We start from the raw sequence: 17845 nt of genomic DNA, 5'->3' as shown, positions 1-17845 counted from the left end.
GTTTAATTAGTTCATATTCAATAAGTTTGAATCGTTCAAACTATAACTGAGATATGCATTCAAATTAAATTTATTTTTTAATGGGTTAAATATATGTTTTCGTGTGCAAAAGTAGTTTTCCTCCTTAATCCAAACTTTAGGTTTTTTTTTTTTTTTTTAATATTTTTAGATTTTTTTTAATATTTGTAGTACAAAAATTATTGGAATGTGTTTTTATCAGTTTTTTTCTTAACTAACAAAACAACTTCAAATTTTCAGGGTATTATAATATTATAACATCTACGATAACAATGAGTTCATATAAAATATTTTAACATCTTACACTACAAAAAAATAATAAAATAAAAATCAATTTTTAGAGACTAAAATAATTAGTTGCAAGAGTAATTAAATTAGAAACATTTTAGAAAAAAAAAAAATTGGTTTCTAAATTAGTTTCTATTATTGTTAAATAGTTTCTAAATTGACATCTAATTAGCAACTAAAATTTTTGCTACCAAATTTAGAAACTAAATAATTGATAGTTAAAACCTTGGTTGCTAATTAGATACCAATTTAGAAACTATTTGACAATAATAGAAACTAATTTAAAAATCAATTTTTATTAGTTTCTAAAATGGTCTCCAATTTAGTTACTATTGCAACTAATTATTTTGGTTTTTACAAATTAGTTTCTATTTCATGATTTTCTTGTAGTGTTAGTTCATACTGAAAATCTATTTAACATTCTCATGATCCATTACAATAATTTCCTTAAGGTCTAAAATTTAAATTAGGAAAAAAAAAACTAATTTTGTGTAAACATAAAAAAATATAAAAAAAATATATTTAACCCTTTTTGTAATTTATATTTGAGCTAGGCTAAATGGTAAATCTATTCCCAGATTGTATATATTATGATCGAATACATACACGAATTCTTTTATAATGTTTATTTACAAAGAAGCAATTGCCTAATTTGAGTGTATTTTTTTACAAAGAGATGGGATAAATTTTTTTAATGATAAAACAAACGATTGACGACAAAATTGTTGATAATTAATGTAATTGACTTTGTTACTGATTTATATATTTAAACACAAAATTTCTTAAATGGATAGTGGAAGGCATATGCACAGTGCAATCATTCATACTTTATAGTTTGTTTAGTTTTTTTATGAACACGAAAGCACTCCAATGAAAAACTACGATTAATTGCTTCCAAAACTTATGTTGGATTCTTCTCAACACAAAACTAAATAAATACACACTTGGACTTTTGAAGCACTTGCCTCGAAATGATATGCACATACATGGAATTACATTTGTGAAACTTCTTAAAAACAAGTGTCACAAAATTATTGACATGATAAAAATTTACAAAATATTGTTATAAAAGTATCATGTAAATAATAATAAAAATTTTCAGTTAAAAGTGAAAATGTTGTTATATACTTTTATGTAAGACTTAATTATCTTAGTTATTTAATAAATTTGAATATTTTAATTGATTTTATCTTAAGATGTTTAAAATATATTTTTATGTTATTATGTCTTTTGATTTTATCATCAACACGATGATATAATTATTATTTCTAAGGATGATAAAGTGAATTAACTTTTTGAACCTACCAACTCGTATTGGCTTGATTTGTCTAATCCTTCAATCTGGTGGACCAAAGGTAGGCAGGACAACCTTATTTATTTTTGTTACTTTTAAAGAAGAATCTCAAACTTTTGAAACTAAAATTGATGGTGATCAATGTTTTATATAAAACTATATTTATATTAATTTCTTTATAAATCATTTGATTTATCGAAATATTGTTGATATTTACTTTATTTTGTTAGGTATTAAACATTCTTTTATTAAAATATTAAAGTTTTATTCAATTCTATTATTCTTCTTTGCATTTTTACTGTCCAAAAAAAATGATATTAATTACTACAACCAAGTAAATAAATCTAAAATTACAAAATTACAAAAAAAAAAAGAAAAAAATTCAAAAAATGACGGGTCAGCCCGCCAACCCACCATTTGACAGGGCGAATTATTAATTTCCACCTGTATCACTTTGATGGGTCAACCCACCCCATCCCGTTTTTGACGGGCCAATGATGGATCGGGCCAAAACATGTGAGACTGACCAGTTTTGTCATCCCTAATTATTTCTATCTTTCTTTATCCAATTTGTCAATTAACTCATATTTTTCATCTCTAAATTTCTCTAACATGTTGGTTATCTCATTGTTGGAGGGAAAAGAAACAAATTGACTAACAAGTTGGGTGAGATTAGAAAGAGAAAGAATGAGTTGATGAATAAGTTAAAAATGAAAAACAAGAGTATTGGAGTACTTAAAGGAAAATACATAATATATATTTTGAATATTCAATAAAAAATAATAAAAATTCAACTAAAAATACTTAGAATAAAATATATTCAAGCACTCAATAAAATGATTTTTTAATAAAAACTTAATATTAAAAATACTTAAATTTATCACTTAAAACTTAATTTATGTCTTTATATTATTTATAAACTTAAAGTTTTTGTGATATAACTCTTTCTAATTTAAAAAAAAAAATCAATTAATTTTGTGATTTAATCCTTTCTAATTTTAAAAACTAATCAATTCTCATGAAAAAAAAACTAAGTCCACGTTATTAAACGTTTGGAGGTCAAATTCATAAAAAAAAAACCACTATACTTATGTAATACAAAAGTTAGGTGTAGAGTAGAAGTAACTTTTAGCTATTTAACAATTTGGTCAATAATTGTAGTAAACTCAAAAAGAAGGAATTTCAAAAGAAGAAACAAGAAGTTAAGAAGCAAGAAATGCTCATAAGTCATTCTTCAAAATCTTATCTCCTTTTGTATTTAGATTGACAAATAATAAAATGAATTTAGCTATTACCTAGTAATTCATTATAAGGTTTTGGATTATTAATGTTTCTTATTTTATTTTTAAGTTGATATGATAATTTTGTATAAATTATTCTATGGTTCATTATCAATCTCCGTTAATATATCTTTTCAACAACCTAACGTAATGAACTAAAAATATATATAAAGTAACGCATTTAAGTATAAAATAAATTTATCTCATATGCTTCACATAATTAACTTCGGATCCATCAAATTAATTTTAATATGAAAAAGAAATTAATTTTTTCAACATGATTATTAACAAATTTTCCATCACAATTTTAAATTCCTCATAAATAACAAATATTTATTATAAATAAAATAATATTAAAAGTTTAAATAAAGTACCTTAGGAAGAAAAAACCATTAAAAAAAATATAAATTTGTTTGTACTTGTATATAAAAATATAAATAACATTGGAATTTAGGATTAGTATGGTAAAACAGACTTATCTGATTTGTCATTGGTCCGTCAAAAGCAGAACAAGACATGTTAGTCGATAAAGAACTGAAATTAGTAATTTGTGCGTTACAGGATGGGTTAACACGCTCATCCGTCACTTTTTAAGTTTTTCTTTTATTATATCAAATTTTAATATTTTAATAAAAAATTAAATTTAATGTCTAACAAAATAAAAATAAATAAATATTAGCAATACTTCGATAAATCAAATAATATATAAAAAATTAAAATGAAATTTAATATAAAATACATTAATTTTAATTCATAAATTATGAAATTTATGTTTAAATCATCCTGTGACCCAACAAATTGATGAAATAGAAAACTCATATTGGCATCCCTACTTAATAGCTCCCTAATGGCACCTCAATTTCTTGGATGCTTTCTCAGAAAGAATACAATTAAATTAAATATATTATAAGAATTGGATGCACCAACTTAATCATGTTCTTTATGAATCCCTATGCAGTGGTTGCACTATGCTATAGATTGAATAGAACTTTCCAATGCAAAGTTAAATCATTGATCGCAGTTGAATCCACTATTTATTATTATACCTAGCATCAAATTGGAATCCCGTGCAGGGATTAACCACCCTTTCTCTGCATAATTTTTATTCTTTTCCTTTTTCACCAATCATTGAAATAATTAGGGACACTTTTTCCAAAAACAAAAAAAAAAGTGCAAGTTGTTCTCCCCAATTCTTTGGCTTTTGATCCAACCCTATTATATATGTGTGCAATAATTCGTGTGATTTAGGCATTTATCAGTTTTCAAACAGTGCTTCACATAAATGGTCTTTGAAGTTTGACATTTAGAAGGAGTTTTTCTTTGTCAAAATGAAGCATGATTGGTTTTGTTTGAAACTCTCGTGATATCTATTCAACTTTTTTGTTCGTCCTATCACTAGATCTCTTTGGTAGTTCCGTACACATTTTCCTTTCTTTTTCTTCTTTCGTTTATGTATACTGTGTTATAGAGTTTTATTTTACTGTAATTGTTTCTTTAGATATACTACTATTTTGGTCATAAATAACCCATAATTTAATTTTTTAATAAACTAATTTTGTTAATATGTTAAAAATCACACACATAAGTAAGATAAATTTATATATATATATATGTATATATATATATAAATTTATATATATATATATATAAATCAATGTAAATTTTATTTTCTGTTATTCGATTTTGTAAGAATGAATTAGATTTAAAATTTAATCATCAATATGATATTAAATATGATATTAGAGTCATTTAAAATATATTTAGTTGTGAGTTTATTGAATTTATCATATCACACATTGTCGTTTTTAAATTATCCATAAATATATAATCTCACACCCAATGAAGAGAGTATAATAGAAATCACATGTAAACTGAAATAAGATCGATTCATAATATATAAATATATAAATGGACGTAAACTTTATTCAATTTTATAAGATTAAGTTAGAAATAATATTTTAATATAAAAAATAAACAATATACCATTTAAAAAGCAAGTGATATCTAATCTTAATCATTTAATTAATATCAGATTATAATCTTATTAATATACAATCTAATGTCAAATTAGTTCTTAGTTTTTAAATTTAATAATAAAACACTTTCATAATCATACATGAGTTTGAGCTTCTTTTTTTTCTTTTAAAAATATAGTCCCATAAAACGTAATTTTTTTATTTTTTACAGAGACTAAATTTTTAAGTTTGTGTTCTTTTTGAGAAAATAATAGTCGTTATTTTCATACTGAATTAACCTTAATTATTTCTAGGCACCAATTTTTCTTTAGCTCTTCAAATATTCCATTTACATAAATTAGTTGCAGAAGCTTCTTCTGTACTGTAGATGTAGAAGCTATTAAAATGTATACATTTAATTTGATGAATATTTGTATGGATGAACTTAACTTTAAATATTCAAAGTTATAATTATTTTTGATAGTTCAATTAATGGAATAAAACAATGTATGTGCACCTAACGTATTTCTATTAGAAAACATGAAATAATGCATATCCTAACATACTGTTTAAGTTTCTTGAGAGAAATGTTTTTGACAACTCATTAATCGTACATTTAACTCTCTCTGTATTCCAAGATATTATTTGGTAGACATAATAATTTAGATATAATTTGTTAAATACTTAAATTATTATTCAAAATATGGTAAATATTATTTCTTTCACTTTATCGACAAACTAATACTTACACATTAAATAATGATGTTTTAAGTGTTAATTTTCTTTTAACTTCAATAATTCGGTGCATTTTTTTTTATTCCTGAAGGAAATATAATCAGGATAAATTCCCTATCTAGCACCATTTACACTTTTATTTTCCTAACTAGCACCCTTTTGATTTTATTTCCCTATCTAGCACCCTTTTGTTTTTATTTCCCTATTTAGCACCCTTTTATTTTTTATTTCCCTATCTAGCACCATTTCAAAAATAAATAAATAAATAAATAATTATTATTATTTTGATAATTTTAATTTTAAATGCATTAAAAAATAAGTATTTTTAATGTTTAAAATAGTTAGAAATATAATTAATAAATAAAGAAATGATTTTTTACAAAATAAAAAAAAGTAATAAATTAAAAATATTTAGTTTAAAATTATTTTTTTAAGAATGAAGAAAATAAGAAATTAAACCCTACAACAACATAAAAGTTGAATCTATAAACATAAATTAGTATTTATTTTTATTATTATTGATGAAGTAATCATGTTAATTTAAAGTAAAAAAATACAGGACATAATTATAAAAAAAACAAAGTCAATTAGTATTAATTAATAGTGGACACACAAATAATATTGAAGTGTCTACCCTAAATGCAAAATCCTAAAAAAAAAACTAATGCAAATGATACACTTAATGCTTAAAAATGAGAAGAAAAAAAATTCAAAAATAAATAAGTATAGAAAATAAAAACAACAATAATAAAATAAAAACAAAAAATAAAAATAAATAAACAATGGCAGAAAAAAATAATAACTAAAAACATATAAGATATAAAATATAAAATAAAGGCAAAACAAAATAAGATAAATATACCAAATATAAAAAAAAAATCCAAACAAGATAAAGATAAGAGATATAAGACGATACTAAATAAGTAGATGTTGATCATAAAAAGAAAAATAAATGAAAGATGATCATTCATTTAATATTTTCTTCAATGGTAATAATTAATGACGAGAAGTGCACAATTCAATAATATTGAGACATGTTCTTTTTGTGTGTTGTGATGTTTGACAATATGAACATTTTTTGTTCAATTATGTTGTTCTCTTATGTTCATATCAGTTTTTATTCGACTTGATTTAGGTCTTCCCTTTGAGGTTATTTTCATGTCAGGACTTGGACATAGTATTTGACCAGTGTATGCAGACCAATACTCTTCATTTATGAGTTCCATCAAATAGTGTTTCATAACATGAAAGATCTGTTGCAATGTTGCTGTTTTTATTTTCTATATATATTTATTTTTACATTTTTTTTCTTCTTTTTAAGCATTAAGTGTAGCAATTGCATTAGTTTTTTTTTAGGATTTTGCATTTAGGGTAGATAGACACTTCAATATTATTTCTGCGTTCAATATTAATTAATACTAATTGACTTTGATTTTTTTTATAATTATGTCCTGCATTTTTTATTTGAAATTAACATGATTACACTATCAATAATAACAAAAATAAATACTAATTTATGTTTATAAATTCAACTTTTATGATGTTGTAGAGTTTAATTTTTTATTTTCTTCATTCTTAAAAAAAATTTAAACTAAACATTTTTAATTTATTACTTTTTTATTTTTATTTTGTAAAAACTCATTTATTTATTCATTAATTATATTTCTAACATTTTAAACATTAAAAATACTTGTTTTTTAATATATTCAAAATTAAAATTATAAAAAAAAAATAATTTTTTATTTTTTATTTATTTTTGAAATGGTGCTAGATAGGGAAATAAAAAATAAAAGAGTGCTAAATAGGGAAATAAAAACAAAAGAGTGCTAGATAGGGAAATAAAAGCAAAAGAGTGCTAGATAGGGAAATAAAAGTGTAAATGGTGCTAGATAGGGAATTGAGCCATATAATCACTCTTTCCACTAGAAAAAAAAAAGAAAGAAAATGTGTGTTGACATTAATCATGTTAATAAAAAACGAATTAATTTAAAAACAAAAGTGTATACACATTAAGCGGTTTAAGTAAATTAACTTATGAGAATTGAAATTTGAATTATTGAATTTACGTAATTGTATGTCCAGTATGAATTTAAAGTTAACTCAATCTTATAAAACTCACTTATAAGCTGAGATTTGCAATTATTTATATGAAATGTTTTTATTTCTAATCGATGAGATCTCCAACACATTATAATGGTAAGACCTGTCAATTTGTGCATAAGACTATATATTTATGGATAACCCATGATCCGATAGTAAGTGACCTGATAAGGTCAACAGATTCTTGTTAGAATAGGTTCTAGATGACTTTGATATCATATTTAAGTCAAACTCAACCTTATAAAATTTCAACTTACAATATAAAGTTTACGGTACTGTGAAATGCTTAGGATTTAGGACGTGAGATTTCCAACACCAAATTCTAACAATAGTATTTATTAGAATTAAAATTTATAGATGTAATAAAAACTAACACTTTTTGACTGATAGCAACTAAACCGTGTGACATTTAATAATGAATTTAGCACACGACCATGTTAAAAGAATAATAATTTTAACAAGTTTTTTTTTCTTAAAAAAAACTCGAAAATATTAGAGAAAATAGAGTATATTACTTGTTAGTTAATCTTTTAGCAAGACACAAGTAACAAAGTGATAAGTAAGAAAAAACTTAGCATATTTGGTTACTGATAGTCAGAAAAACCTTGAGAATCTACTTTTCAGAGTGTCAGAACCCAACCAATTATTTTCTCAGAAAAATAATTCTTTCCCGTTACCAACCTCTCACCTTAAGCGGCCTTTAAAAGACCTTCTCAAACCTCCAGCTTCTAGACCTCCTTCATATCTCTCCATCAGAGAGAGTCTGAGTTACGTCTCTGAATTACGTAACTTTTGCTCTTTTAAACTTCTCCAACCACCATATTTAGACTCTAGAATTTTCTTCCAAAGCCCTTCCTTAATCAGACTCAGACACCATATCCATTTCACCAACAAGGACACATTAAAGAGCCTAATATTAAGTATGCTAAGACCACTTGCTTTCTGAGACTCGCACACCTTGTCCCAAGACACTCAGACAATTTTCTCCCTTCAAACTCTAACCCCATAAAAAATTCCTCTCTATAGACACAATCCTAAACATTAATGATCCCTTCGGCACAATAATCCAAGTCCCTTTATTCCACTTTGAATTTTCTGAATGAGTATAGCCAAAGTACCTTGCATTTAAAAAAAAATAAAAAAATTCTAGTCGTGACCAAACTTCTTTATCATATATCTAGACATAAAAATATTGATTGTCTTCTCTAATTTATAACTCAAAATAAATTTCTAATTATGATTGAAGTTATATAATCATGCAATTATACAGAATCATACAATTAGGCCAATTTTCTAATTGGGTCATCACAAACATTAAACATTGAAAAAGAAGAATAGCAATCACATGGGGTAAATTCAATTGCATTGAACCCCAAATAAAGAACTTATCTATTTATGGTCATGGATGAAGAATCCTTTAATAAAACCAGAATTCTTCTTGTGATCACTAGGTCAAAACACAATAATAGAGTTCTCAAATGTGGGTTTATAGGAATTGCATATCTATTCCGCCTAGCCTTCTTTTTTTATATATATGGGTTGGAATATTTAAAGAATACTTCATATTACTTATTTATTTAATTCTTTCTCAATATTATTTTTATCGAATGAGATATTTTCCAATTATATTTTTTCCATCAATAGAATCCTGAATTTATAACTTTTTTTAGAAAAGATCAAGCAACCTCTTGAGTTTCACTTAAATCAACAAATTATTAGTATCTACAAAAGATTCAAAACTAAAATTGGTTTGTAAAAAATAGCCTTAAAGTAAAAAAATATACATGAAAGAAGTTACTAAAAAGAACACATGAAAGAAAAACTATAAAAAGAGAAGAAAAACTATAAAAAGATAAAAAAAAAAATAGATTGAGAGAAAGAAAGTGAGTGAAGTATGACACAGAATAAAGAGGAGAAAGGGGTGAGAAGTGAGTGACAGTAATTGATTGATGTAAAAGTTGACATCTTGTTAGTATCATGAAGGAAAGGAAAGAAGGTGTAGAGTTGGCACTTGGTAATGTGAGATGATTTTGGTACTGTTTGTTCCTCACATTTGAAAACTGAGGTTGAAGAAAAAGGTGTAGTATAGTTGTTGTTATGATTATTATCAAAGTTTGGTTTAAGAAAAAGGGTGGTGCAGATAGTTGTGGTTATGATTAGCAGACATTTAAGCTACGAAAGAGGAAGAGAGAGAGAAAAGGTGTGTAGAAACAAGTTGAGGTGAGTCGGTGAGTGGCTGGTTCCCTAGGGTAAGACAACTGACCCCATTCCACAATCATGCAAGATACTACTCTCACTCACTGCCAACAAACTAAGTTACTGTTCAACTCCAATATATCAATACTTTCTTTTAAATAATAGGTTTAGGTCTTTCAAGAGAAACCATATTACAAGATATTTAGGTTTCAAATAAAATGTCAAGTAAAATATTGAAGTTTTTTTTAAAATTATTTTTTAGGATCGAGATTCTTCTTAATCTTAATAAAAATATTAGTTTAAGATTAGAATTTCATTATATTTTACTTTAGATTGTCCACTTACTACTAATGGTAGTTGTGTTGAGTTTTGATTGTACGAATAGTTAAATCAGATTTAATTGTCATTTTAACTTTAATCTTAGTTTATAGATATTTTTTATTTTTTTTAATATTGTCAAGAATCTTTACACTCTATTGAAAAACTACAAAGTGTATCAAAATATACTAAGATATTAACAAAGTATCAATCACTCGACAATAATTTTTACATATATTTTTTAGGAAACACTAAAGTGTGTTGAGAAATCGAGATATCACTGAACTCTCATCCTATGTACCTATGTAGCACGGACATTGACACAGATACTGATACGGATATGGAGATACGTAAAATCTTTAAAATGTAGGATATGGAAACATGTATCTATATATTATATAACTATAAATAATATAAATTGACAATAAAGATTTATGTGCACAAATATGTTTCAGATTATTTTTTGGAACAGAACAATGTTTTTCATAACTCGTTCACAAAGATTTGTTTTTTATTTTTATAATCATAATGATAACTTATACAATAAAGTTTGAATTTTGAGAAAATTAATGTATTTTTCATTTTTAAAATTGTGTTAGAACGTACTAGAATTGTAAGAAATCTAACAAATACTTTTTGAATTGGACACTTTACAGATACGTGTCTTACAGGTGTTATACGAGTGTCGTTGTCTGATACGAGTATCGGACACCGACACGCCATTTAAGAGGAGTGTCCGAACTTCGTAGTTCTCATACGAGTGTCGTTGTCTGATACGAGTATCGGACACCGACACGCCATTTAAGAGGAGTGTCCGAACTTCGTAGTTCTCAACCACTCGGCGAGTTAATAATTAATTTTTTAGATGACTTTTTTAATAGTTGGATGCTTGTGTGTACATACTATCACTTTAACAATAAAAATTAAGTGAGGAGCAGTGTGTTTGTTATTTCTCTTAGCCAAAATATTGACTAGATTCTATGCACATAAATGCATAGATATTGATATTGCATACAGGCGTGTTGCAACTTGCAATGCTGCAGCTTGGTGGTGATTTCCTTTATTAAGGTTGTCCTCTCTGCTATTATCTAGGTGTACTCTGTAAGGTGATGGATTGATCACAAAATCAAAATAGCTTCTTCATCCACATTTGTAAATTATTACTCAATTATAGCTTTTGTAGTGTACAATAATGGTACCAATGTTTGAATTTGGAATCTCATCTAATAATATTTGCATTGTACCCTTCAGTTGACTCTAATTGGTTCATAAATGGGAAATGGAATAGAAAGATCAAAAACATGTTTAGGAGTTAATTGACAAGTGACTATTAATATTTCAACATATATGATCATACTTTAGTTTTGCATCCCACTTATAGCTATAAAAAAAATAATTTACACTACAAGAAAATGAAATAAAAACCAATTTTTAGAAACAAAAAATAATTAGTAGTTATAGTGACTAAATTAAAAACTATTTTAGAGACTAAAAAAAATTTGGTTTCTAAATTAATTTTTATTATTGTTAAATGGTTTCTAAATTGGTATCTAATTAGCCACCAAGGTTTTTGCTACCAAATTTAGAATCTAAATAATTGGTAGTTAAAACTAATTAGATACCAATTTAGAAACTATTTAACAATAATACAAACTAATTTAGAAACCAATTTTTTTTAGTCTATAAAATAGTCTCTAATTTAGTTACTATAACAACTAATTATTTTTTCTTTCTAAAAATTAATTTATATTTCATGATTTTCGTGTAGTGTTAATAAGATCAACAAATTGACACTACACTAAGATAAATAATAAATAATTTTAATATAAAATTTACTTTAAATTTAATTCAATTTTATAAAATCAACAAATGAGATTGGTATATATTTATATATTATAAAATAATTTTATTTTTAGTTGTTGTAAAATTGTTAATATACTTTAAAAAAATCAGAAAAATGGAATGATTGTTGATGAGAACTTAATTGAGAAAACCAGGAAAAAGAAATTTGTATGTTTGACTCAATTATTTTAGGAAATGTGAGAGATAATTACAACCAACCTTTGTATATATTTATGTTCATATCATGTTGATACAAATCAACTTTCAGTATCGTCATCGAGAAAGAAAACCCTAAAAATTATCATAGAAACAAGTCATATGTTCAATTTCATTACTTAAAAAAATCAAACGTCAAAATTATCACATAGTATGATGGGGAGTGTTTGAATAATGTCTGTGAGAAAGTTCTTTTATGATATTTTTTACATTTTGAAAATTCAGTTTATTACTTTTTAACAAAAAGTTCTTTTTTAAAATTGGTCTAACTAATTTCATTGATCTTTTGTTCATTTTTTAATCAAAAGCGATTGTATCAAAAGGAAAAAGTCAATGAAACTTATCTTACCATGCAAAGTAAGTGAAGATATTTATTTATTTTTGTATTTTGAAAAGATATTTTTTTTCTTAGAATCCATGTTGTTGATTGATGACTGTTTATGACTCTGTCATAGATAATCACTTAATTGCATGGCTTATGGTGGAACAAACATATCATATTATGGAAAATTTAGTGGTAAAATATAATATTAATTGCAAGAGATCTTATTGAGTTTTTGTGGTTTTGCCACTTGTGTTTTTCTTGTATTAACTATGAACAATCTAGGGTTAAAATCCTAGTGAAATTGGATATACAACTATATGAACAATCTAACAATATTTCTTATTGTTTAGTAAAACTCATGTGTTGTTGACTTAATAATGTGGGTCTCGTTTTATTTATTTATTTATTTAAGAACACATATATAAATTTTATTTAATGACAAATAGTGATTTAAAAAAATGTAATTGAGTACTAAAAAAATTCAATCAACAATTTGAAGAATAAAATAAATAAAAAATCAACAATTGAAAGATACTAATTTGTCCGTTTTTAATTTTTACAATGTTATTGGTGTAATAAATTCAAAATCTTGCTTGTTGTAACAAAGTAAATAATTCAAAAGATGAGAATGCTAAGACTGTGTTTGGACGAAACATATTAATATTTAAGGATGATTTGACTGTTTGAATTTTTTTTTGAATGTGTTTGTTGGGATAAAGCAATTTAATTTTTTATTTCTTTAGACAAAATAAAATTCGACAATTTCAGACTCGTAAAATATTTCTAGCAATAGATTGCCACAGATGGGACACTTTAATGTGTTTGCCAAAAAAAAATATGCAATATATAATACATGTAGGAGAATTATTAATATGATCAGAAACCATGATAATATAATTAATTTTTACATAATCAATGTTATTAATTTTTTCATAATTAAAAATGTAATTAGGCATCAATATCTGTAACAGAATGCCCTAGATTGTTCAATATCTTCTAGACAGTCTAATATCTTTTACCTCTAATTTTTATTATTGAATTTTTTAAAAGAATTTTGATAATTTAATTATATTCTTTAATTGAAAATCTTGTTTAGTTTGTACTATTCTTAATAATTTTTTATTTGTTCAATTCTAAGTGGCAAAAAAACTAAAAAATAATGAATAAACTAATGATTTCATGTTTTATTAATTAGATTATATTAATTTAATTGACGTATATTGGGTCAATTTTATTTTAATTAAAGATTGAATATATATATATATATATATATATATATATATATATATATATATATATATATATATATATATATATATATACCAATTCATAAATAATTCTTTGATGAAAGACTCAAACTGTTAATCTTGATCATTCTTTTCTATTGTCTATTATATATTCTTCTAGAAGCATCTCAATTTAATTTTGTGTATATTTTATTATTATTGTTAATTTTTATTATTTATCGATAAGTTTTGAATAGTGTTTTACTGAATTTATAATTGAATTGGATAGTGTAAGCTAACTTGAAATCAAATGAATTTATTATAGTATTAGACGATTAAATGTTAAAACTGTTGTAAATTTAATTGAAGAAAGAGAAGAATGATATAGATGGAGCATATACTCTTATGGTTAGTTGAGAGCACCTTTAACTTAGTGGTGCCAAAAGTTGTAATCACCCTCTCCGCAAATTCTGCCCACCGCCGCTCAATACAGCTACCACTTTAATCCATCAAATATTGCTTAGATTTCTTAAAATAAACTAAACCTTGCTAACAACCAACCTAATTAGGGTTAATTAACTAATAAAACCAGAACCATTTCCACCCAAATTCAACCGTTTACTTTTTCTTGACATTTCAAATCTGAAAATATATCCAAACATTTCGGTTTTTTTTTTCACAAACAATAGTTAAAGTTTCGGTGGTTCTGTCGCTAGCACCTGCTATATAGCAATGAGTGAAGGGGAGAGTGCAAAATTTATCATTTTTCGAATACCCTTTGAACTATTGTTGAAGAATCTGACGGTGGGGAATTCATCAAACAGTGTGTTTGGTTGGGAATGGAAAATGAGTATATGAGTAAGAGAGGTTCTTAGAGAGATGTTGTTCATGTGGTCCTCTACTACTCTATGACCACCCTGCCTACCCAGTACTAATGGAATTTTTGTTGCCTCTGCTGCTAACTACAGCACCTGAAACAGTGAAATTTGAAAGCTCTCTTTCTTTAAAACCCTTTCTTTCTTTGTACTCTAGAGACTAGAGTGGACTCAACTTCTGCACAGCTTCGTCTCAATACATTGTGTTCACTTTTTTTTCTTTCTTTCACTTCCTTTGTTTCTGTTCCTTTCTCTTCTGTTTCATCACCTTTCAAGGATCCACGGTAATTCACCACAAACCTTGCTTCTTCTTGTCTCCTTCTTAATTAACTCCTGATGAAAATCTTTCAGAATTTGGTTTTCATACACAAACCTCAGTTTCAAAAAAGCTCCTGTCTCTTGTTTTTCCTCTGAAGAACTGGTGCTTGTTCATGTTTATGTACTAGTTGCTAAAATCCCCCACCCACCTAGAAGTTTTTGTTTCTGGGTCTTATTCTTCTCATTTTTCTAAGCGGAAGAGTTCTTTCTTTTGCTTTGTTCTTTTAAATCTGCGTGTTGTTGGGAAGAGTTATTATTAGTAGTTCTGCCTGCAACATGTCAGCGATGGATCTTTTTCAAAAACCATCTTCTCGCAAATCTAACAGATTTGAAACAGCCATGTGGGCTGCAAAGCTTGTGCTCATGTCCATGGGGTTTGTCTCCTCTCTTGTTTTGTTTAAAGTGGCAGTAGTCCCATACACATTCCACCTTCTTCTCTCCACTCTTCCTCAATTTTGGGTCTCAGTTAGAAGCTGGCTAACACTTCCATTCCTTTACATCATTGTCAACTTCATCATCATCATCATTGCAGCTTCCTCCAACTTCCACCCCAAAGGCAATAGCCACCCCAAATTCTTCTCTGACTCTCCTGCACCCTTTGATCCTAAGCACGCAACCACCACCATTTCAGACACTGCCAACCACCCAACCGATCCAGAGAGCCAAACAAATGAACCCAAGGAAGAAGAAAAGGAGGTTGAAGAAGAACAAAAACAACAAGAGCAAGAGAAAAAGCAAGAGCAAGAACAAAAGGTGGCTGAACAGACTGATTTGTTGTCCCGTGACAAATTCATGCTCCACCCTTTGCCAGAAAATTGCACCAATGATTATTTATTGCCGGATTCCGATGGTGATGACACACTGGAAGCCACGTGGAAGGCTATCATGGAGGGGCAGGGGAAAACGATTAGGCCACAGCTGAAGAAGAGTGAGACATGGGGCGCAAGGATTGCCAAGGCAGAGCCATTTGGTCGCAATGGGGAGGGTGATGATGATGATGATAATGACCCTGTGGCTTGGGCTAAGAAGGAGCTCAAAAAGTCAGACACTTTCAACGATAGAGCTTCCTTGAGAAGAGATAAATCCATGAGTCTAGAGGAACTGAATCGCAGGGCCGAAGCCTTCATTAAGAAGTTCAACCATCAAATGAAGCTGCAGAGGCTGGAATCTATCCAGCGTCTCAAGGACATGGTAAATCGCCGTCTTTTTCCCCAGTCACAGTGAAAAATTAGCAAAATGATGAGAATCTATGGAAGTATGTTGACCATTTCGAAGGTACTTATCATATATACCTATTTTAGTTCTCATTGCATTCAGTCATCACATTACTAAATCCATGTGTTATGCAGAATTTCACTGTCGGCTACCTTTGTAATCATATGTATATGTAACATATTTCTTGTTATTAAACCATTCAGCAACCTTTCGCCTTACAACTTATGCTTTTAGAACGGTTAGTCTTGTCATGTGCTAGATGACAACTGTTCCCATATTAGTGTTTGGATCAGTAATAGTAGTTAAATACAGCACTTTCGTGTGGAATCTCTTTATATCTAAATTAAACATAATCAAATGTTTGTTGAACTTTTTATCCTTTTTTCTACGAGGTATGACCTCAGGAAGGATTATGTAGAGCTTCTTATATACACAAATATGTATTTTTGTGACTGAAAAAGTGACACTGTTATTCCATAGTGCAGATATCTATGGCATCTAATTATATTCTTGACGCATTAGGCATTCAACACCTGGCGAAACATAAGTAGTAGTTAGTGCAATTAAATGAATCTAGCTTTGATTAGACTGTTCCACCTACCAAACACTTGATTGAAGAGTAGAAAAATTATAATCTACATTATTAGTACGTAGTATATATATATATATATATATATATATATATATATATATATATATATATATATATATATATATATATTTATATATATATATAAATCCCACATATATAAGTTCGAATTGTCGGTTTCTGTATGTTGACTCTTTCTTCTCCCCTTGGCAGGACTTGCTGTGTACATATTTTTGCTGCTGAGACTGTGAAGAAGCCAGGACAAGTATCAGACATGGTGTACTTTTCAAGTTTCTTGAGACATAGTGGCCATAAGTTAGTTTCTCCCAAATCTGTTGTGCTCTTTCTTTGCTCTAGATCCTTTAAACCATTCAGAAGTTTAGTTTTTCCTATATCACATAATGTGTGTATTGATTGTGTAGTTTGGACCTAGGTAGCATTATTTTATGCAGACCTAATAATTTACCAATGAATTCAGCTTTAAAATACTTGTTGAGTGAGAAAGTATTATGTTGGTCCGAGAGGAGCTGGAGCTAGATTTCTTAATCAAAGTGGGTTTGTGTATGGCAGATGAACAAACATGATTAGAAAAAAAGGCTCAACTGAAGATCGACAACGTCGTAGATTATATTTGTTTAAGGTTGTCCTTTTTACCTTTTTAATTACAAGAGATCCGACATACAAGGAAGGGGGAACAAACTTGGACACATACCATTTGAACCAGATCATATACACCTAACAATAACAAGTAACAACCTTACTCGTGCGAGTTGATATATAGTAGCTCGTGTACATTGATAGACCAAACTGAGGGAGTTGGAATAGAGGGTTGGACCCCTTTGCCTTTTGACGTATTATAGAGATAGAAAAGAACTAAATCTACTTTTACTTTGACAACAACAATTTAAAAGATATAAAGATAATTATTTGTAATTTGACTAATACAATTTCAAAAGAAATTATATTATCTAGTTATTTGGTAGATGGGTTGAAGTACATGAACGAAGATAAAGTGAATGTAATGTGAGGAGTGAGTTGTCCTTTCAACTGTGCAT

The 17845-nt window shown here is 27.1% G+C and overlaps 1 protein-coding gene across 1 annotated transcript; it reads left to right on the top strand.

Moving 5' to 3' along the window:
* The first annotated feature begins 14208 nt into the window (after window positions 1–14208).
* On the top strand, window positions 14209–17294 carry LOC137837853 (uncharacterized). The gene is made up of 2 exons (XM_068647003.2): window positions 14209–16261; window positions 17004–17294. Exon 1 carries the CDS (start codon window positions 15263–15265, stop codon window positions 16208–16210), a length of 948 nt encoding a protein of 315 aa, XP_068503104.2. The 5' UTR covers window positions 14209–15262; the 3' UTR covers window positions 16211–16261; window positions 17004–17294.
* Window positions 17295–17845: the final 551 nt, after the last annotated feature.

The sequence above is a fragment of the Phaseolus vulgaris genome, chromosome 4 (assembly GCF_051622355.1).
Source record: "Phaseolus vulgaris cultivar YP4 chromosome 4, ASM5162235v1, whole genome shotgun sequence".
Taxonomy (NCBI): domain Eukaryota; kingdom Viridiplantae; phylum Streptophyta; class Magnoliopsida; order Fabales; family Fabaceae; genus Phaseolus; species Phaseolus vulgaris.
Note: the sequence above shows the minus strand (reverse complement) of the source record. Positions and strands in the feature narration are given on the sequence as shown.

Bases quoted from the DNA above. Each gene is read 5' to 3' on its own strand.
- LOC137837853 (XM_068647003.2), top strand. From the start codon at position 15,263: ATGTCAGCGATGGATCTTTTTCAAAAACCATCTTCTCGCAAATCTAAC.